Source organism: Corvus brachyrhynchos, unplaced genomic scaffold (genome assembly GCF_000691975.1).
Source record: "Corvus brachyrhynchos isolate BGI_N302 unplaced genomic scaffold, ASM69197v1 scaffold79, whole genome shotgun sequence".
NCBI classification, from domain to species: domain Eukaryota; kingdom Metazoa; phylum Chordata; class Aves; order Passeriformes; family Corvidae; genus Corvus; species Corvus brachyrhynchos.
Window position 1 is genome coordinate 1 of NW_008240023.1, and position 19366 is coordinate 19366.

General features: G+C 55.5%; 1 protein-coding gene, 1 long non-coding RNA gene and 16 other non-coding genes across 18 annotated transcripts; 11 read left to right on the forward strand and 7 right to left on the reverse strand.

The window, feature by feature from the left end:
- Positions 1-36: 36 nt before the first annotated feature.
- TRNAM-CAU lies at positions 37-109 on the reverse strand. The gene has a single exon. It is a non-coding gene; the product is annotated as a tRNA-Met (tRNA).
- Positions 110-245: 136 nt separating this feature from the next.
- TRNAS-GCU lies at positions 246-327 on the forward strand. The gene has a single exon. It is a non-coding gene; the product is annotated as a tRNA-Ser (tRNA).
- Positions 328-1788: 1461 nt separating this feature from the next.
- Positions 1789-1860, reverse strand: TRNAP-AGG. The gene has a single exon. It is a non-coding gene; the product is annotated as a tRNA-Pro (tRNA).
- Positions 1861-2117: 257 nt separating this feature from the next.
- LOC108448939 lies at positions 2118-13651 on the reverse strand. The gene is made up of 3 exons (XR_001865034.1): positions 9939-13651; positions 4440-4572; positions 2118-2353 (listed from the first exon to the last, which is right to left on the reverse strand). It is a non-coding gene; the product is annotated as an uncharacterized LOC108448939 (long non-coding RNA).
- Positions 2126-2207, forward strand: TRNAS-CGA. The gene has a single exon. It is a non-coding gene; the product is annotated as a tRNA-Ser (tRNA).
- On the forward strand, positions 3613-3684 carry TRNAP-AGG. The gene has a single exon. It is a non-coding gene; the product is annotated as a tRNA-Pro (tRNA).
- On the reverse strand, positions 4320-4391 carry TRNAP-CGG. Its single transcript has one exon. It is a non-coding gene; the product is annotated as a tRNA-Pro (tRNA).
- Positions 5510-5581, forward strand: TRNAA-CGC. The gene has a single exon. It is a non-coding gene; the product is annotated as a tRNA-Ala (tRNA).
- TRNAS-UGA lies at positions 6101-6183 on the reverse strand. The gene has a single exon. It is a non-coding gene; the product is annotated as a tRNA-Ser (tRNA).
- TRNAA-UGC lies at positions 6426-6497 on the reverse strand. The gene has a single exon. It is a non-coding gene; the product is annotated as a tRNA-Ala (tRNA).
- TRNAA-UGC lies at positions 6950-7021 on the forward strand. The gene has a single exon. It is a non-coding gene; the product is annotated as a tRNA-Ala (tRNA).
- TRNAS-CGA lies at positions 7627-7708 on the reverse strand. The gene has a single exon. It is a non-coding gene; the product is annotated as a tRNA-Ser (tRNA).
- On the forward strand, positions 7834-7905 carry TRNAP-AGG. The gene has a single exon. It is a non-coding gene; the product is annotated as a tRNA-Pro (tRNA).
- TRNAA-UGC lies at positions 8258-8329 on the forward strand. Its single transcript has one exon. It is a non-coding gene; the product is annotated as a tRNA-Ala (tRNA).
- Positions 8937-9010, forward strand: TRNAT-AGU. Its single transcript has one exon. It is a non-coding gene; the product is annotated as a tRNA-Thr (tRNA).
- Positions 9623-9704, forward strand: TRNAS-GCU. The gene has a single exon. It is a non-coding gene; the product is annotated as a tRNA-Ser (tRNA).
- A 115-nt stretch (positions 13652-13766) lies between the features above and the next one.
- Positions 13767-15241, forward strand: LOC103621840 (beta-keratin-related protein). The gene is made up of 2 exons (XM_017743433.1): positions 13767-13856; positions 14502-15241. Exon 2 carries the CDS (start codon positions 14522-14524, stop codon positions 14807-14809), a length of 288 nt encoding a protein of 95 aa, XP_017598922.1. The 5' UTR covers positions 13767-13856; positions 14502-14521; the 3' UTR covers positions 14810-15241.
- Positions 15242-19063: 3822 nt separating this feature from the next.
- TRNAA-UGC lies at positions 19064-19135 on the forward strand. The gene has a single exon. It is a non-coding gene; the product is annotated as a tRNA-Ala (tRNA).
- The last annotated feature ends 231 nt before the right edge of the window (positions 19136-19366 follow it).

Below are 19366 nucleotides of genomic sequence, written 5' to 3' on the forward strand. Positions count from 1 at the left end.
AAAAAAAAAAAAACAAACCAAGAAACCCCAAAATACTGCCCTCTCTGAGGCTCGAACTCAGGACCTTCAGATTATGAGACTGACGCGCTGCCTACTGCGCTAAGAGGGCGTTGCGGCGCCCGTTTCACGTTGGGCCTCCAGTGCGCGAACCGGCGACAGGACCGGGACGGTCTGTGAGCAAAAAAAAAAAATCAAAAAAAATTCTGCTAAAAAAAATTCTGCTAAAAAAGGGGGCTGCCACAGGGGACGAGGTGGCCGAGTGGTTAAGGCGATGGACTGCTAATCCATTGTGCTCTGCACGCGTGGGTTCGAATCCCACCCTCGTCGGGATTTTGCTGCCGCGCGGAGAGGACTGGGGACTTTTAGGCTGGGCTCGGATTCCTGCGGCACACGGGGACTCGGCGGGAGCGGGAGGGGAAATGGCACCAGCAAGTGCCTGGTCTACCCTGGCATCTGCATCCTCCCCAGGGTCAAAAGTCACCGGTGCCCTGCAGATTTTGGGAAAGGGATGGCAGGAAAAATTGACGTAGTTCCTAAAGGGCCAGCCAAGCTCCTTATGTGGAGGCACTGGAAGTCTCTTATCCAAGACTCGTGGAAAAGAAAGCACTCAGAAATCCTTACAAGAGCGATTACTGCCAATAGTGGCTGTTGAGCAGCCAGGCGATAATCTTCCGAAAGGTGGGTGCAACAGGGAGCAAACTGGGACAAAGGAGGTCTAAAACCATGGATGGATACCCTGGATACTGTGGGGAGTGTGGGCACAGAAGGCATAGGTGGGTTTTTCCCATCAGAATTGTCAGTGATTATGCCTGTTCGTTGTAACTGGAAAAAAAAAAAACCAACAAAGAAAGGGCAAAAAAGGCAAAGTGCAAATCTCATCCTGCATGTGGTGGGAGCCCAGAGGGGCAGAGGAGAGTGCCCTGGTCCCACACCACCCCAAGCCCCCACTGGCCCCGGGATGCTGGGTGGCTCTGGGTGACCTACCTGGAAAGGGATCCAAACAGCTCCCTTCTCCCCACCCAGCGGGGATTCGCCCTCTCCTGTGGCTCATCCTGACCATTGGACAGGTCTGGGCACTCCTGGGAAGGTACCTGAGACGCTGCCAGGTCCCTCCAGCCAGCGCTGCCAGGTGTAGGAGCCTGGAGGGTGGGCTGTGGGCAGGGCAGCCATGCCGAGCGGAACAGATCCTGCTGCTGCTTGTGAGGCTTGCAGGTGCCACAGGGCAGGGACAGGAGTGGCTCCTGGGTGGGAGAGATGCCCTGGTCACTGCTGTGTCCAGCGGGGGACCCTGGGGACACTGAAATAAGCTTTCAGTAAAAGTGTGCATCCAAATTGCTCTGAGTCAGCACCATCATTGTGAAGGGCAAAAAGGGGCAGTGGGAAACCCCCAGCAGTGCCCCCAACTTGGGGTAGGGAGGTAAAACAGCCTCCCAGACCCAGGCACCACTGGAAGTCGAATCCAGGATCTCCTGTTTAGTAGACAGGCACTTTGGCCAGCTGAACCATGGCGCTCACTGGCCCCACTGCCACGGGTGTCCCACGGCCAGAGACACAGGCCTTCCCAGCCCATCCCCATCCCGCTGCCACCTCAAAAATAGGATCACTCTGAGGACCAATGGGTTGGGACTCCAGGGACAGGACACAGCCCCGTGTGACGCTCTGTGTGCCACGCTAAGCTCAAAGCCCCGGCCCTGCAGGTGTCCCTGAGGGGTAAAACTCGATGGCCGGGTCCCGTCGGGCTCCGCACCGGCCAGGCGGGAGCAGGGGGGGGGAAATGCCCAAAAAGAAGGGCTCGTCCGGGATTTGAACCCGGGACCTCTCGCACCCTAAGCGAGAATCATACCCCTAGACCAACGAGCCGGGGTGCGCTACCCCTCCCGAAACCCTTTTTTCACTTTCAGTACTCACAGAATTGACTGGGTTGAGACAGGACCTGTGGCAGCTCCATTTTTCTTTGATGGATGGTCACAGTTGAGAGGTCGCCCTCGTTCTTCCCTGGCTGTGGGAGTGTCACCTGGGCATTTGTAGCAGGATGCTCTGCCTGGAAAGGGGGAAACAACTCAGACAAAGCCCTATTTCCAGGCTAAATGAAGAAAAAGGGGTCACCCCCACCTTGGGACTCAGGGCTGTGATGGCCGAGGGGTGAAGGCGTTGGACTCGAAATCCAATAGGGGTTCCCTGCGCAGGTTCGAATCCTGCTCACAGCGATGGGTTTTGCCCAACGCCCAGATTCACACGCTGGGGCTCCCAGGAGGATGTCTTATGGGAGCGTCATGAACAGCCAGAGCACCCACAGCCTCACCCTCGGGAGCAGGGACTTCGATAACCCTGGGATTCTTCAGGTTTTGCAGACCTGGAAGAGGTGAGGAAAAAGATACTGAGGGCAGTGGGGTGGGGATGTGGAACATTTCCCCAGGATGCTGAGTGGATTCCCCCTCATCGCCCTGTCCCACATCCCAGGGGTAGCAGTGCATCCCGGCTCATTAGTCTGAGTGTGTGATTCTTGTTTAGAGTGCAAGAGGTCCTGGATTCAACTCCTGGATGAATCTGCCTATTTGGCACCCACTACCCTCCTCCTTCTGAGCTGCTCCCCCCAGCATCGATGTTCACATCAAGAGACACCCTGAGCCTTGTGGAGAAGGAAGAAAAAGGCCTCCTATGCGCTGCAGCATCCAGGCAGGGTAGAGAAAAAGCCATGAGATTTTTACACAGCCTTGGGATGCCAGGACGCAGCCCCAGGCCTTTCCTGGGGAACTCTGGCAGCCCTGTATCCAGCAGGGAGGGGACTGAGAAGGAAAAAGGACGTAAGAATGCTGGGGGTTGATCTGAGCTACACCTTCCTCCTCCAGCAGCACCTTGCTGCCAGTCCATCCTTCCCACAGGGATGTACCCAGCCAGGAAGGGTCACCCTCAGCGCTGGAGATGGTGGGTGGCCAAAAGCAAATGCTCATCTGGGAGTTGAACCCAGGACCTCTTGCACTCTCAGCGAGAATCATACCCCTAGACCAACGAGCCGGGGTGCAGCCCCTCTGCCCCCCACTCTGCACCTCCCAGACCCTGTTGGGGGCTCAGGGGCAGCCAGGGCTCTGTGTGGCCTTGCACACTCTGAGAGCAGGGAGGTGCCTCTTGCTGTGGCCGCGAGGTGCCAGATCCAGCATGTCGCACTTCCAGCGCCTCTTTCGTCCACAAAAAGCCCCTCGGCGGCCTTTGCAGCAGGTGGAATGGCCGGTGCTTTTTGTGCCGCCTTTCGGTGTGGGGCATCCCGCGAAGCCGATCTCCTGCGGGATCGCCTGTGAGCTGTGTTTGTCCTCGGTGGGAGCGAATGGCCGTGTCTGTGTGTCAGGGGCTGTCGGTGCCCTTTGGTGTCGGTGCGCATGGGATGTGGGCGGGAGAGAGGGGAGCGCAGTGATCAGCGTGGGAAGTGTGAGTGGGTGCCGTGTGTGCGGTGTGGAAGGGCTGTAAAGCGTTGTATGGGTGCGTGTGTGCGCGGTGTCCCTGCGCAGGCAGGGCCCGTGTGGCAGCGTGTGCCTGGAGCGCCGTTTTGCTGGGAAGCGCGGAAGTGTCCGGGGTGTCCCGGGCCAGAGGGGGGGTGCAGGGCAAGTTGTGCACCCCGGCTCGTTGGTCTAGGGGTATGATTCTCGCTTAGGGTGCGAGAGGTCCCGGGTTCAACTCCCGGACGAGCCCTTGTTTTTGGGCACCCAGAGCCCTCCTGCCCCCCGGCTGGTCCTCCCGGCACAGGTGGTCACCCCAAGAGACACCGTGGGGAAGGGACACTGGGTGCCACCACAGCGTGCAGCACGTGGGCAGGGAGGGAAATCTCTGCGGGCATTTCCTCACTGCCTGCCTTGGGATGCCCGGAGGCAATCCCAGGTCAGATGCAGCCACAGGGAGCCCAGGGATTTTTTGGAGGGATCTGGGTGTCTCTGGAGGCCCCGCATCCATCAGGGAGGGGTCTTGGAGAGGCAAAAGGACGTGGAGATGCTGGGGGTTGATCCCAGGGCCTCTTGCATTCAACTCCTGTTGAGTTGCAAGTTGAGCAAGCGCTCTCTCACTGAACTACGCTCTCCCACTGAACTACATCGCCATGTACAAGAGCAAGAGGGGCTTGGCCAAGTCCCCTCGCCCCCACCGCCAACCCCACTCTGCCCCCAGGGCTCCAAACCTGTCACAGGCTGGACTGCACCCTCCCAGGTGCTGGTTTAGGGATGTGCCCACCCAAATCACTGTGCCCATCCCTTCTCTGCAAGAGCCACAGCTGCCCTCTCACCACCCTGGCCCTGGTCCCACTACATCCCAAGGCACGTGGGTGCCCAAAACAAGGGCTCGTCCGGGAGTTGAACCCGGGACCTCTCGCACCCGAAGCGAGAATCATACCCCTAGACCAACGAGCCAGGTGGTAGGTGAGGGCAGGAAACCCTTTTTTCACTTTCAGTACTCACAGAATTGACTGGGTTGAGACAGGACCTGTGGCAGCTCCATTTTTCTTTGATGGATGGTCACAGTTGAGAGGTCGCCCTAGTTCTTCCCTGGCTGTGGGAGTGTCACCTGGGCATTTGTAGCAGGATGCTCTGCCTGGAAAGGGGGAAACAACTCAGACAAAGCCCTATTTCCAGGCTAAATGAAGAAAAAGGGGTCACACTGCTTTTGGCTTTGAATAAAGCTGAAACCAGCATGACTCATCAATCCCAAATTTAAACATCTTGATAGTGAGATGTAGATATAGTAGATCTGGTAAAATACCTGGATAAAGGAACAAACAAGCAATATTACTGATAACTTTACGAAAGCTGTTGAGCTGGCACAGCTGGCCTGGACATATCTGACTCACAGGCCATCCTTTTATACTATAAAAACCCAGTCCCAAATTTTAATGGCAGGGTTTTCTGACAGATCCTTTCTTGAAGTGTATTTGTGGAGATTCTCCCCTGGAGTGGGGACACTCCTCAAGGTCACTCCTTAAGGCTGAGCCAAAGAGATTTTGTCCCCAGTCATTGGTCTGGGTGAGAAACATCAAGCTCTACTTAATAATTGGTTTTGGTAGCTTTCATACATTTGCTTTAATATAATTGCTTCAATATTGCTTCATAGTGCACTATATTTTAATAATTGTTATAGCGCCTATATTGTGTAGCAAGTAATTCTGATTAAGATCTTTTTTGCCTAATCATCATAATAAACCATATATATTTATATATCTGCTTTATTTTTAATCCTGCATGATAAAGCTGTATAAAGCTTCTACTACACCTATATAATATTTTAGAGATAAACCACTGACAAAGTCTGGGGCTAAGATTGGATCCAGCCACACCCAGGCTCCTCTCTGAAAAGTTTAGAAAGCCTGGGGTTCCTCTCTGCACCTCATGATTCAGTGGGAGTTTCTAAACTTTATCTGAAGCTCTCACTCTACCCAGCACAGCATGGCTATGGGTGCACCTGCCTGGTTTTAAAATGGGGCCACGAGGAGCAGGGGGGTCAGCAAAACCCCCCTGTGTGGGGAGCACAGGCAGGGGATGTAGCTCAGCGGCAGAGCGCTTGCTTCGCATGTAAGAGGCCCTGGGTTCAACCCCCAGCATCTCCACATTTTTTTTCCCTCCTCAAACCCACCTCCTCCACAGGCCAGTGATGATAAACTCGCATCTACCTCTGGAAGGGGTCCCCAAAGGAGGGGGATGCACCATGGCAAAGCTTCCCCCTGAGGCTGCAGTGGCAGCATGGCCCCCCACTCAGCTGTCCCCAGCTGCCCTGACAGCTCCTTCCCCACCCGGGAGGGGACCAGCCCTGGCCCTGGCTGTGCCCACGGGCACCGGGAAACATCTTGCTCCTGGCAGTGATGGGACCATCCCAGCCCAGGGGGTGCCCAGCTGGGGAGGCTGCCTGTGCCCTCTGTGCCAGGCAGTGCCACCACATCCATGCCCTGACACCACAGAGGCCATGCCTGGCCACAGGTGCCCAAAAGGAGGGGTCATCCAGAAGCCGAGCCCAGAGTCCACAAACCCACCAGTGCCCAGCACAAAAGCACTACCCTTTCCTGCTCCCCAGGATCAAAATCCCAAGGGAAGGGGCACCCCAACCCCATCCAGCTGCAGATAAAACCCATCGCTGTGAGCAGGATTCGAACCTGCGCAGGGAATCCCCTATTGGATTTCAAGTCCAACGCCTTCACCACTCGGCCATCACAGCCACTGGTGAGGGGGGGGTTGGGGACACCCCACTTTGGCTTGGGCTATGCCATCCCCCACCCTGGTGCGGGGCTCTGCTCAGCCCTAGTACCCACACCTGGAGGGCTGGGAAAAGGGAACATACAGGGATATTTACTGACAGCTGGAAAAAATTCAGGTGCCTTGGCCACGAGACAGGCAGCACGGGGAAGCATCCTCCAGCAATGCCCACGGATACAGCAGCTCTCAGAGGGAAAAAACACATGGAGATGCTGGGGGTTGATCCCAGGGCCTCTTGCATGCAAAGCAAGCGCTCTCCCGCTGAGCTACATCCCCTGTGCAAGGGAGGGAGAGGGGCTGGCTGAGTCCCCTCACCCCTGGGGCACACACTGCCAGCCTTGGGGGTTCATCCTGCCCACCCAGTCAGGAACGGGCACCCAGCCCTCTCTGCCAAGCCCTGGTTATGCCACAGTCCCATGTGCCAGCCAGAGAAAGTGGGTGCCCAAAAGGTGGGCTCCCAGGAGATGAATCCAGGACCTCTCATACCTTAAGTGAGAATCATGCCCCAGACCTGTGCCCCACAATTTTGGGAGTTGAGGAGGGTGGCTGATGTTGCCTTTTGCCCCTGGCACAGCCTGGAACAGGTAAATCCATCTTATGGTGCCTAGGATATGGGGCTGGCATTTGGAGGTGTCCATAGTGCATAACTTCCCTAGATCCAGTGGCCAGAGGGGCAGGTGGACCATAGGGACAGCAGGGACTCCTGGGCACCATCCTGTCCTTGCACAGGGGATGTAGCTCAGCGGGAGAGCGCTTGCTTTGCATGCAAGAGGCCCTGGGATCAACCCCCAGCATCTCCATGTCCTTTTGCCTCTCCAGACCCCTCCCTGATGGATGCGGGGCCACCAGAGCCCGGCAGCCCTCCCTGAAAAGCGCTGGTGCTGCCTGCAGTCATGGCTGGCCCAGGAGTGGGGGACAGCAGTGGTGCACAGTGGGTGCCCACCCCCCCTGCCACTACCCTGAGCTGCCCCACTCATCCTGCCCAGCCCCAAGCTGCAGTAACTGGAGGGGAACAAGGGGAAGACCCCAAAGGGCTCTGTACCTCCAGAGAAAAACAAGACAGGCTCTGCCCAAAGGGACGATTCCTCTGGGAGTTGGATCCAGGTCTCCTCACACCTGAAGGTGAAAACGCCCTCCAAACCTGCACTGTTGGGCCCCTTGGCCCCACTGCCCTGGGCTTGGCGTGGGTCCCAGCTGGCCTATTGGTAAAAGGAAACAGCCCCACCACTGACACCCGGGGTGCCTATCCCCGTGCTCCCCATACTCTCGGCCGGGACGATTTCCCCTGGCCCCAGAGTCAGGAGTCCATGGCTCCCTGCACTACGATGCTGCATTTTCCCTGGGGAAGGTAAGATGGGCGTGAACACCACAGGGGTCAACACCCACCCAGGCAGGCAAAACCCATCGCTGTGAGCAGGATTCGAACCTGCGCAGGGAACCCCTATTGGATTTCGAGTCCAACGCCTTCACCCCTCGGCCATCACAGCCCTGAGTCCCAAGGTGGGGGGGCAGCCGTGCCCCGGGCCGGACCGCGCCGCGTTTTCCCGGGAAGCGGGAAAGTGTCCGGGATGTCCCGGGACAGAGGGGGGGTGCGGGACAATACGTGCACCCCGGCTCGTTGGTCTAGGGGTATGATTCTCGCTTAGGGCGCGAGAGGTCCCGGGTTCAAATCCCGGACGAGCCCTTCTTTTTACACACCCGCTGCTGACCGCGGCACACCTCAGCACACTGCAAACATGGCCGCACATTCCCACTCCCCGCCTCCGCCCCGGCCTGCAGAGCAGCCGGCCCACACAGCCACGGCACAGCTACGCTCGGCCCCTGACGCGGCCTCTGCGCCCAGAAAATCACGTCCCTGCTCTGCCCCACAGTTATTCCCCCTGTTCCGACCCCCTCGCCAGCCCAGTGACACCTGAGAGACCCCCAGCGCCTGCAAAGACCTGAACCCCCTTTCCCCAGCTTGGGCGCCAGGGGAAGGCAGCAGAGACAGGCACTTCCTCGGAGTGAGGAGAACGCCAGGGCAGAGGCTGTGTCAGGGGGATGTAGCTCAGCGGGAGAGCGCTTGCTTTGCATGCAAGAGGCCCTGGGATCAACCCCCAGCATCTCCACGTCCTTTTGCCTCTCCAAGACCCCTCCCTGATGGATGCGGGGCCGCCAGAGACACCCAGATCCCTCCAAAAAATCCCTGGGCTGCCTGCGGCTGCGTCTGACCTGGGATTGCCTCCTGGCATCCCAAGGCAGGCAGTGAGGAAATGCCCGCAGAGATTTCCCTCCCTGCCCACGTGCTGCACACTGTGGTGGCACCCAGTGTCCCTTCCCCCCGGGGCTCACAGTGTCTCTTGTGGTGACCATTGTCTTTGGGTGACCATTGGTGCTGGTGGGAAGTAGCCAGAGAGGGAGATGAGACTGAGGCTGTCACTTCAGGACACTGTAGGGTGGCAGCTGGCACAGCTCTGCCAGGGCAAGGGGAGGGGGCAGCATGTGTCTGTAGGGCCTGGGGACCCCCAAACCCAGCTGGTGTTGCTTGCAGGATGTGTTGGGCTCCCTGTGCCAGGGGCTCGAGTCAGCACTGGCACTGGTTCCCCAGCAGCAAGAAGAGATGGGCTTTGGAGCTGGGGAACCCCAAACCGGAGGCAGCAGTGTGGGACATGGGGGGAGAGTGGTGGGCAGAGGGTCAGGTGTTTTCAGGAGCACTCAGTGCCAGCAGGGCCAGTGGGCGCCATGGCTCAGCTGGTCAAAGCGCCTGTCTAGTAAACAGGAGATCCTGGGTTCGACTCCCAGTGGTGCCTCAGCCTGGGGGGCTATTTTTCCTCCCTGCCCCAAGTTGGGGGCACTGCTGGGGGTCTTTGTCCTGCTCTGAGCACTGTCAGTCCCCAGTGCTCTGACCCCGGTGACTCTACTCTGGGGCTGAAATGTTTCCTTTTGCTTCTCCCTTCACTCCTCACAGTGGAGAGATGGCCCAAACTGTTCCCAGAAACCAGAGAATTTGGGAAATACCAGATACATTAGATGCTGTCTGGACCCCCACCACCTTCCTTCCCTATTGCTTTGCACAACTGGTGCCAAATCATGTAGGAAAACCCTCTGGACACAGGTTGGGTGTGGGTGAGTAATGGAGATGCCTGGTGCATGCATTTTCATGGCAACAATAAATGCCACATTGCCCTTTGCCGCCCCATGAACACAGAAGGGAACAGGGAGAGAGGCAAATGAGTCACAAATGCTTGCTTGTCTCCCTGCCCTGCTGTGACAGGGGCTGCCAGGGCTCTGCCTGCCCAGCCTTGCTCACCAAAGGACACCCTGAAGAACCAGCTCCAGTTTTGCTATCTGTGAGCAAAAAAAAAAAATCAAAAAAAATTCTGCTAAAAAAAATTCTGCTAAAAAAGGGGGCTGCCACAGGGGACGAGGTGGCCGAGTGGTTAAGGCGATGGACTGCTAATCCATTGTGCTCTGCACGCGTGGGTTCGAATCCCACCCTCGTCGGGTCCCCAGGGACCCCTCTCCCAAAGTAAATCTTTTGGCGCAGCCTGCCCAGTATCCTCCTGCTCTCTGTGTTTTGCTCTGCTGTGTCAAACACACATCGCATCTGCCTCTGGACTGCTGCTCCCACGGGATGAACCTGCTCCTGGTGGCTCAGGTACTGGTGTGGCCCTTCTGTGCAATGCCCCACGGGAGCAGGGTGCTGTCACCGTCCCCTTCCCTGTCCCCCAAGCTCACCTGCCAGCCTCTCTCCTGCCATCCCATTGCCTCTTCTCCAGAAGCACTGAACTGTAGGCAAGGAAGGTCAGCATTGGGCATCCCTGGGCATCCCCAGAAATGCCAGTGGGAGCCAAAAAGCTGTCCTGGACATCTCTGCCGTGTCCCAGAGGTGCTTGTTCTGAGGATGGCAGAGCTGCTGTGCAATGGCAGCTCCCTCCCTCCCTCCTGTGCCTGCAGGAGTGCTCACAGTGGAGATTCCTGGAGATAGGAGAGCGTGACCTATGGCAAGATGAAGAGGAAAGATGTGAAAATGCCTCTGAAATCTCAGTGGTCTTGCAGAGAGGGAAGCCTTGCATTTGGCAGTGCTTCCAGGCACCTGGGGAAAGGCATAGTGCCAGCCTTGCCAGTGCCTTCCCTTCTCCCCTCTACTCCTCTCCACTAATGAGGATGTGGCCAAGCAATGCCATAGCTTCAAGGCAAGGGGAGGATGCTCAGGCTTGGCTGCCCACACCTTTTTGACCTTCCCTGTGGCTACATTTCCTTCCCATGCTTTGGGGAGATGTCCCTGGGGACCAGTGAGGAGCTGCTTCCCTCCATCAGCTTCTCCCGAGCCAGAAACCATGATCAGGCTGTGGGGAAACACTGGCCCCATCCCATTCCACTGCCATGAGATCCTGTGGTGCTGGGCCAGATCTGCCACCCCAGATAAGGGAGATGTCCCTGCCTGGACAGCCAGGCACCCTGCAAGGGATGTGTGGGAGATTTCCTGGGAAAAATGCGTGGCTTTAGGCCCAGCCCTGGAGAGAGATCAACCTGCAGCTGGAGATGGTGAAATGGGCCAGGGTGGTAGGTTCAGGGGTGTGGCAGTGCATGGTAGGGGGATTGCTGTCATGGGATGGGACCTGGGACTTGCAGGGCACAGGCAGCCAGGAGAGGAGCCCCACGGATTCCCTCGGGACACCATTCAACCCTGCCCTGGCACTCACATGTCCCTGTCCTGGTGAGCAGTGACGAGTCCTCCTGAAGGGAATGTGCCAGCATCGCTGGTCCTGTGGGGCATCAGCCCACCCAGGGATGCAGCAATTACAGGGATCCCATGGCACTGTGGAACTGGATCATCTGCAGCCCCAGGACAGCGCCTGGCAGCTGGAGCCTGGCTCTCCACAGTGGCACCGGCTGGGCTCCGCTCCCTGGGCTGGGCTGCACAGGGTGGCCCTGGAGCACCCTGAGTCTGCCCCAACAAGGACACAGGCAGCCAGGATGCTCCGTGCCTGGGTCTGGCTGCATCAGGATTCTGCCTCCTGGCACTGGGGTGTCCCACTCATCCATCAGCCATCTGGGAGTGGTCCCTGACTGTCCTGCTGCCGGGAGGCAAGCCCTGGGTGAGTGCCCTGCATGCAGACTTTCCTTGGAGATAGGATGCTGTAGGTCTGTTGCTGCTCCAAGATGTGCCCTTGCCTTTGGCTTTCAGGAGAAATTTTAGGACAGGGACAAGCTCCTGCCTTCCAGCCAGTCCAGACACATCCAGCCCTTGGATTGTTGGAAATCAAAATGCAAAGTGGGGAAATTGGAGTTGCAAAGTGCTGCTGGGGCTGGTGATAGGAAGGGAGACACATGGGTTATTGATCCTGGGCCATGTTTTTGTGTCCTTACCTGCAGGAAGAGGCAGGGCTGAAGTGGCCACACATCCTGGATCCGTGCAGAAGTTAAGAAAGTGGGACCGACATGTTTGGTTTGGTGAAATTTTCTCAGGTTTGAGGTTCCTCCAGAAAAAGTTACATCTCAAGCAGAAAGTGCTCATTCCCTGAAATGAATAGGGATTGGAAAATTCAGTCTTTGTTTATCTCCCGAATTTCTGCCCTTTCCCCTTTGGTTTTCCTTTTTAAAAATTCATTCATTACACAAACCTGATTATTTTAATATCCTGATGTGCCTTTTGTTTCCCCTGCTGTCTTTTCCAGGAAAAGGACTTGTTTCAGTCCACAGATCTGCTCACATTCCCCCCCTGAGTGCCCCATTGCGTTTATCCCAAGCATCAATGCATCCATGGATGTTATTCTGGGACATGATGGTCCAATGTGAGCAGAACCTCAAGTACTTTAACTGGATTTCAAAACTGAAACACACAGTGAGGCTGCAGTTCAGAAGATCCCACCCTGTGCCTGAAAGCCTGGAAGGGAGTCACCCAAGAGACTCCCTGAGATCATGGGAGTGCACAGAGAAACAAAAAAACCCACAAAAAAGCCCCAAACAAACAAACCCCAAACTACCCCCACCAACAACAAACAGAGAGATGGAAACTGATTAGTGAATGGAAAGAAAACCTGGCTGGTAGAAGAAGGGTTTAATTCTCAGGCTGTGGGTCCAAGGTGCACTTGTGGCATCAATTTATTATTCAAGAGCGGTGCAAAAAGCAGCACTTAGTAAAGCTTAAACTAAAACCTCATCTTTTCCTGCTCTCCAAGTCACCATTTAGGGGATTATGAATGATGAACCCACAGCCTCCTGCCTTACTCCAGAAGCTGCCAGGCTGCTTCTCCCTGAAGCCTGTGTCCTCTGCTGCACCTTAGAAAACCTGATTTCCTTTTCCCCCTTCCAGAATGATGTTAAAAAATAGCTGGGTTTTACCCCAGAACCCTGGAAAAGCTTTTTTGCCCTGACAGGCAGGGCAGGGAGGAGTCACTAGGGACCATTCAGTGTGATCCACTGTGGCCAAGTCATCCCAAGAACTCAAATGACCCCCCAAAACCCCACAGGCACGTCTTTAACAGGACGCTGGCAGCCCCATACACGCATAGTATGTGTGTCCCGGTACTGCCAGGGTTTATTCCAGGGCAGGAGATATATGTGCCGTCAGCTGGGCTCTGCTGGGGTGAAATGAAAAGCCTTTTTCAAACTTTCCTTGCCCCTAGAGCTCATGATGGCTCATCATGGTGCCGCTTGGCTCCACATCAGCAACCCCCTCTCCCCAGTGTGTGGGTGATTCACGTTTAAGTGCAGGTTGGGATGTTTGGGATGTTTAGTAGCTAACAGGCTTCCAGCAGAGCAATCCGGTGTCACACCGCAGCCTGTAATTACTGTAATTAACCCTGTCTTGACGATGTCACTCCATCACGAGGAAAGACACCTGTGACCTTCTGGCTCACTGCTACTACCCTATCCAAAGAGCGGGATGGAAGGGTTTTGGAAATCAGCTCCATTCAGAAAATCAGCCACTTTAGATGTGTGTCACCTGTGGGGGTGGACTTCAGAGCCCATGATCACTTTGCTTTTAAAATCTGAAGTGCCTTCCAAGCAGGACTCATATTCCAGGTGTGAGGAATAACAACAAAAAAAAAAAAAAAAAAGAAAAGGAAAATCCTCTAAGTGCATCCAAACCCATAACAAATTGCTCATGCTGGGCTAGGTCTGGTCCCTGTGTCCACATCGCTCATAGCCAGCACCCTCACCCCTGCAGCCCCTCAGCTTTCCTGCCACCCATGAGACTCCTGGCACCAGATTTAACTACAAATGGATGTTCCTTACATTCAGTTTACATCCCTGGTCTCACCTCAGGTGCACCAGGGAGCTGAATTGGTTGTACTGAGAGGAAGGTGGGGATGTGTCTGCCCTAAATTCTGCTGAAACACTCTCCTGCCTGGTGGCATAAAGACCTAAAATGTCCCTTGGCCTTAGGAAGGAAGGTAATTAATGCCTGTAGCCCGAATCATTTCAATCTTACTCAGTATTACATGGAAACAAAACATGAGAGATGAAAGAGGGAACTGTTTAATCAGTCGGGGGAGCTTTCCAGGAGAAAACTGCTGGTTGTTGGGGAGTTTCAGGCGGAAGGCACGCACCCGCTCCCCCAGGGGGCTGGGCCACCCTATAAAACTGTAGGGACAGTGCCTGGCCCCACGACCTGCTCCAGCTGCCACTGCTGCCACCTCCAACTGGGTAAGTTGAGACAGACTCCATCCCCTTCCCCACGCCTCCCTCCTCCCTTCCAGCCACAGAGGACATCGGGGAAGGGTGTACCTCTGTCCTAATACGAGGAGTGCAAGGGGTTCCAGGATGCAGGGCTTACAGGGTCTGTAACCACATAAACAGTTGCATTCTTCATGATTTTCCTTGCTGAAGGAGAAAAACCAATTAGAACAGGACATGCCTGGGTTGCATGGATTGATGTACCCCTGTTTATGGAAGGGCATCAGAGGTCCCTTATATATTGGGATGGGATGGCTCAGCTCATGTTGTGCTGATTTAAGTGGGTTTTGCTTCAACCACATGCATCTTGTGAGCACCTTGCTTGCCAAAGGCTTCCCGTCAGCCCGGAGCAGGAGTGGGTCTGCTTTCTGCTCCCAGCACCTGGTGCCTCCAGCTTTCCCAGACCAACCTGCAGCTGAAACAAATTCCCCTCACTCTGCCGAGTGGTTTATGGGGCGAGGGAGGGGGGAAACCTTCCTTTGCTGTTCCTAAACCATCCAGACTCACCCTCTAGCTCGCTCTCCCATGCTTCTTATTATGGGAGGTGCTGCGTGAGGGCTCAGCAGGGACAGACAGACCTCTGCCTTGCCTTTACATCCCGACTCTGGCTTTCAGGTGCACATCCTCGCCGAGCCATGTCCTGCTACGACCTGTGCCTGCCCTCCTCCTGCGGTCCCCGGCCCCTGGCCACCAGCTGCAACCAGCCCTGCTTCCGCCGCTGCAGGGACTCCACCACCTTCATCCAGCCACCCACGGTCGTGGTCACGCTGCCCGGGCCCATCCTCAGCTCCTTCCCGCAGAACACCACGGTGGGCTCCACGGCGTCGGCGGCAGTCGGGAGCTACCTGCGCTGCTGCGGCATCCCCGTGGGCTCCCGGGGGCTGGGCAAGGCAGGACTGCTGTGCTTGGGCACTGGGCTGTAGGGTGTCCCTGGCCAGGGCTCTTCCTCCTGCCTGTGCCAGTGGTGTGGTCGGGAAGGACAAGCAAAGCACAGGACCAAGACTGGGGAAGAGGACTAAGGAGATGCCCCTGGGTTTCCCAGCAGTTCCCCCAGGAGGACGGGAGCCATGTGAGCTCGTCACTCCAGACCGTGCCTCTGTACACCTTTCTCTCACTAACTCTTTATATTTCCATGTTCTACATGGCATTTGCTGCTGGCTGGGCAATAAATGCTTCTAGCAGGCTGTAGATGGCAGATAATAGTAATGGGGTGGTGGGGCGAGGGGACACCTTGTAGGGACCAGCTTGTCCCAAAGTGGGGTTTATCCATTTCTTTACTGAGTGCTGGAAACGCACTTGTACGCTCAACTGGTTCACTCTCCTTCTCATTAAAGACTTGCTACATCATAACCTGAGTCTTCTGGTGTTCCTTGTTCATGAGTCTGGAGGGGTGACCTCCTCTGGAGGCACTTTGTTGCTCCTGGGGAGGTCTGGTTTTTGTATGACACGGGGGTTTCTGCTGCCCAGCTCTTCCCTGTGCTGACAGGAGTGTGTGGTTTGCTGGGGCCAGCCCGAAGGCAACTTTCTCGTCCTGGAAACCTCTCCTGCTGCCCCACAGCTAGCACCTGCTCAGGGAGGAATTCCTGTTGGAGCAGACTTTATTGCTTGTTCCCTCAAGGAGCTGGGAACACGAAGGTTTGACATTCCAAAATGGCATTTACCCTGCATTTTGCAGCGATTTTTGGAGGGGGGTTGAGCTAAGGAGGGTGGACCCAGAGTCAGGGAAGAAAGAAGTGGGATTCTTGGGAGATGGGGTCCTTTGGATGGGCATCCTATGCCTAGCTCACCCAGTGTTTAACGGGTGACAGTGAAGAGCAAAAAGAAGAGCCAGTAATTGTTTTATGGATAGGGGACACAGGAGTCTCTGGAAGATGTCACTAATTGAGTAAAGCCTCTTTTTAAGATGCCATGGATCATCAGGCAGAACCTTTTCAGCTGATGGAAGGAGGAATAGGAGTATTTGCATAAAGCTTGTGAGTGTTTATAATGAGGGATTATGCCGAGCTTGAAAGCCTATTGGTCATCAAAAGTCTTTGACCAAGCTCAACTGGTTTTATTGCCCAGGAGACCTTTGTAGAGGTGCTCCTAATTTGGAGAAAATTTACATGGCAATTGCTCAGCAGCCAGTGCACCAGAAGAAGGGAGGTGTCCTTCTTCCAAGGACTGCTCAGAATTTTTATCCCAGCTCTGGAAACTGTCTGCAGAGATAGGATGCAAAATTTTGAATAAAAAATGACAAAAAACTTTGGAATTCCAGCAAAATTTTTGTTGGGAAGCTGTAGGTCTCTGGGCCTTGTGCAGCCGCCTTCCTCAAGCCTGCTCCACAGAACAGTCCACGAGGGAGCAGGTGGAAAGAATAATGACATTTTTTTGTAGCTTTGCACTGAATGACTCCACTGGTGAGGTTATACAGATTTTAATCTGTTTTTTTTCTGAAAGTCCAGTGTCTCCGAAAATCTACACAGGTTCTTGATTTGGCTTGAAAATTGTGATGCCTTAGTGCAGTCAGTCAAGGAAATGAGGACCTTGGTGCCTTTCAGGGCTCCCTGTCCTGAGGGACTGGGGACTGTCTCCCATAGGAGCCTTGACTCCAGCTGGGAGCCATGCCTCCTTGGCTCCCAGCTCAAGAGCAGTCCTGAATTCACATTTTGCCCACAAGCCAGCCCTTGCCCTGGGCAGGACCCCCCAGACCTGCTGATCAGGCCCTAAATACAGGTTTCTGTAGAGGCAGCACAGCCAAAGTCTCCAGTGAGAAACAGGGAGCTACATAACAAGACTGGGATGAAAAAAAAAAAAAAAAAAACTCAGCAGGTGGAAGCACATGGAGGGAAATAGCTGGGTCCTGGGATTTGGTCCCAGTATTGCCTACTTACAGCTTTCAAAAGCAGCAGAAGCATTTCTGAGAAGAGCCTGGTGTATAGCCCTGATGCCACCCTCTGGCCATGCCTGTTGAGGTTCATGTCTCCTGCCCGCCTCCCATCTTCCCTCAGCTGCTTCATGACCTTGGAGGAAAACTTCTCCCTGTGGTCACTCAGTATCCTCAGGCTCCTGAAGGACGGGTACCTTCCCACCCCGGGGATAGATGACGTGGGAAGGAGAGGGGAAGTCATGGTTCGAGGAGAAACAAGCACAGAGAGCTGTGATGGAAAAGGGGAGATTGCTGTGAACAGCAAGTGGGACCATTTGGAATGGAGACTTTGTCTGGGGAGGGTTAGGTTTGATTAGGAAAATGTTCTTCCCCCAGAGGGTGGTCAGGCACTGAACAGGCTCCCCAGGGAATGGTCACAGCCCCAAGGCTGCCAGAGCTCCAGAAGCGTTTGGATAACGCTCTCAGGCACAGGGTGGGATTGGTGGGGTGTCCTGTGCAGAGCCAGGACTTGGACTTTGATGATCCTTACAGGTCCCTTCCAATTCAGGATATTCTATGATTCTATGGAAGCCTCAGGCAGCATGGTGCTGGTGATAGGGTGGGAAGGATTGGTGGGTCAACAGAGCACATCACTCTTCAGCTTTTCTGCACATCCAGGTGAGAAGACAAAAATTGTGGTGTGTCACAGCAGTGGGAGAGGATGAAGAGACAGATCCACCACCTGTGACTTTACTGGGTTGCAAAAGGTGTATCCCAGACCAGCACTGGGGCACTGGGCTGAGGGCAACGCTGGGAGGGTGAGCTGCATCAATCAGGCAGCATCCCTCATCCTCCTCCCTGGGACAAGGACTGCTGGCCAGAGCACTTTGGGACACACCTGGAGCCACCAGGTGAGAGACAGAGCCCCTGGAGCTGGGAGCCTGCAAGCAAGGCAGGCAGAGAGATGGGACTTGTGCAGCCAGTCCCTGGATGTGTTCAAGGCCAGGATGGATGGAGCTTGCAGCAGCCTTCCAGATTGAGGAAGGGGAGAGAAAGTGGTTGCATGGCCAGGACAAGAGGGAGGAGAGGACACCACTGAGGATATCCCACCCCAGCCACTCATGGATCGAGCACAGGGCAGGGGCTCAGGGTGCCCCCCCTGCCACGCTTGGGGAGCCAGACAGGCATTGGCTCTGCCAAGGGCTCCGGTTCTTCCCCAGGGCTGGAGATCCCATAGACCAGGAAAATAACAGGCTGCCCACATGTGTGAGTCACGGGGGAAGAAGCAGGCAAATCAAAAGGCACTGGCAAGCCAGTCTGGCCCTCCTGGTGCTCCCTGTGGGAATGGGGCTCACAAGAGTTGCATCCCGCAGCCCTGTTGGCTCCACCACCACCACTGTGTCACCCTGAGCCCACATCATCATCAGACATCGCTCCTGGCTGTCCTACACCCTCCTCTGCTCCAAGCTTTTGCTGTGGAGGGCAGCCCTGAGGGAGAGACTGGGATGAGCGCAATGAAAGCGGAGCCCAGATCCCAACGGTTTGCAGGGTTCTGGGTGGGAATCTGAGTTTTAAACACAATAATTGTTTGATTAAACATTTCAGGGCTGTTAATTCACAGAGAGAGGTGTCTGCACACTTCCCAAAGAGGAGAAGGGTGATGTGGTTACTGCTGGTGTGGGGTAGCTGCTGTCAGCGCTGCATACATGGGGTTGAAGGAGCTGCATATCTGTGGGGGGTTATGAGACCTGGAAATCATGGGGTGCAGTGTTTCCCTTGCCTGCTCCCCTCCACTCCTCTGTGATATGAAGGACTGTGGCTGCACCATCCTCCCAGTTCCCCTCAGTCAGCTCAGGGGGTTTGGATGGAGGGAATCTCTGCTCTGGTACAGCCATGTGTTACAATTAGCATTAGAGGCTGGCTGCTGTCTCCAAATCACCTCTTTGCACTGTTGTCCCTGTGTGAAGGGGGGTCCCCACCAGCTGGGGCTCCTGCAGCAGATCATCTTGCCACCCCAGCACAGCTACAGGCAGCCCCACTCTGAGGACCTGTGTCCTGAAAAATTCTTCATGTCCTGCCCTGGAGCTGTGCCCTCATGGCACCCATAGGAGCCCCAGCACCAGCACCCTGCTGACCCTCATGGGAGCTGGGAAAAAAGAATTTGCTGGTAACCCAGCACTCACAGCTCCTGTCCCTTATCTCAAAGCCACACTGGGATCTATGGGGCTGTAACATGGATTGGAACAGGGCCGTTCCCACATCCTGGCTTGGCAAATTCCTGCAGGCAGGATGGAGCCTCAAGGGGCGGCTGCCAAGTGCCACTGGAGCAGGGGATGTAGCTCAGCGGGAGAGCGCTTGCTTTGCATGCAAGAGGCCCTGGGATCAACCCCCAGCATCTCCATGTGTTTTTTCCCTCTGAGAGCTGCTGTATCCGTGGGCATTGCTGGAGGATGCTTCCCCGTGCTGCCTGTCTCGTGGCCAAGGCACCTGAATTTTTTCCAGCTGTCAGTAAATATCCCTGTATGTTCCCTTTTCCCAGCCCTCCAGGTGTGGGTACTAGGGCTGAGCAGAGCCCCGCACCAGGGTGGGGGATGGCATAGCCCAAGCCAAAGTGGGGGGTCCCCAACCCCCC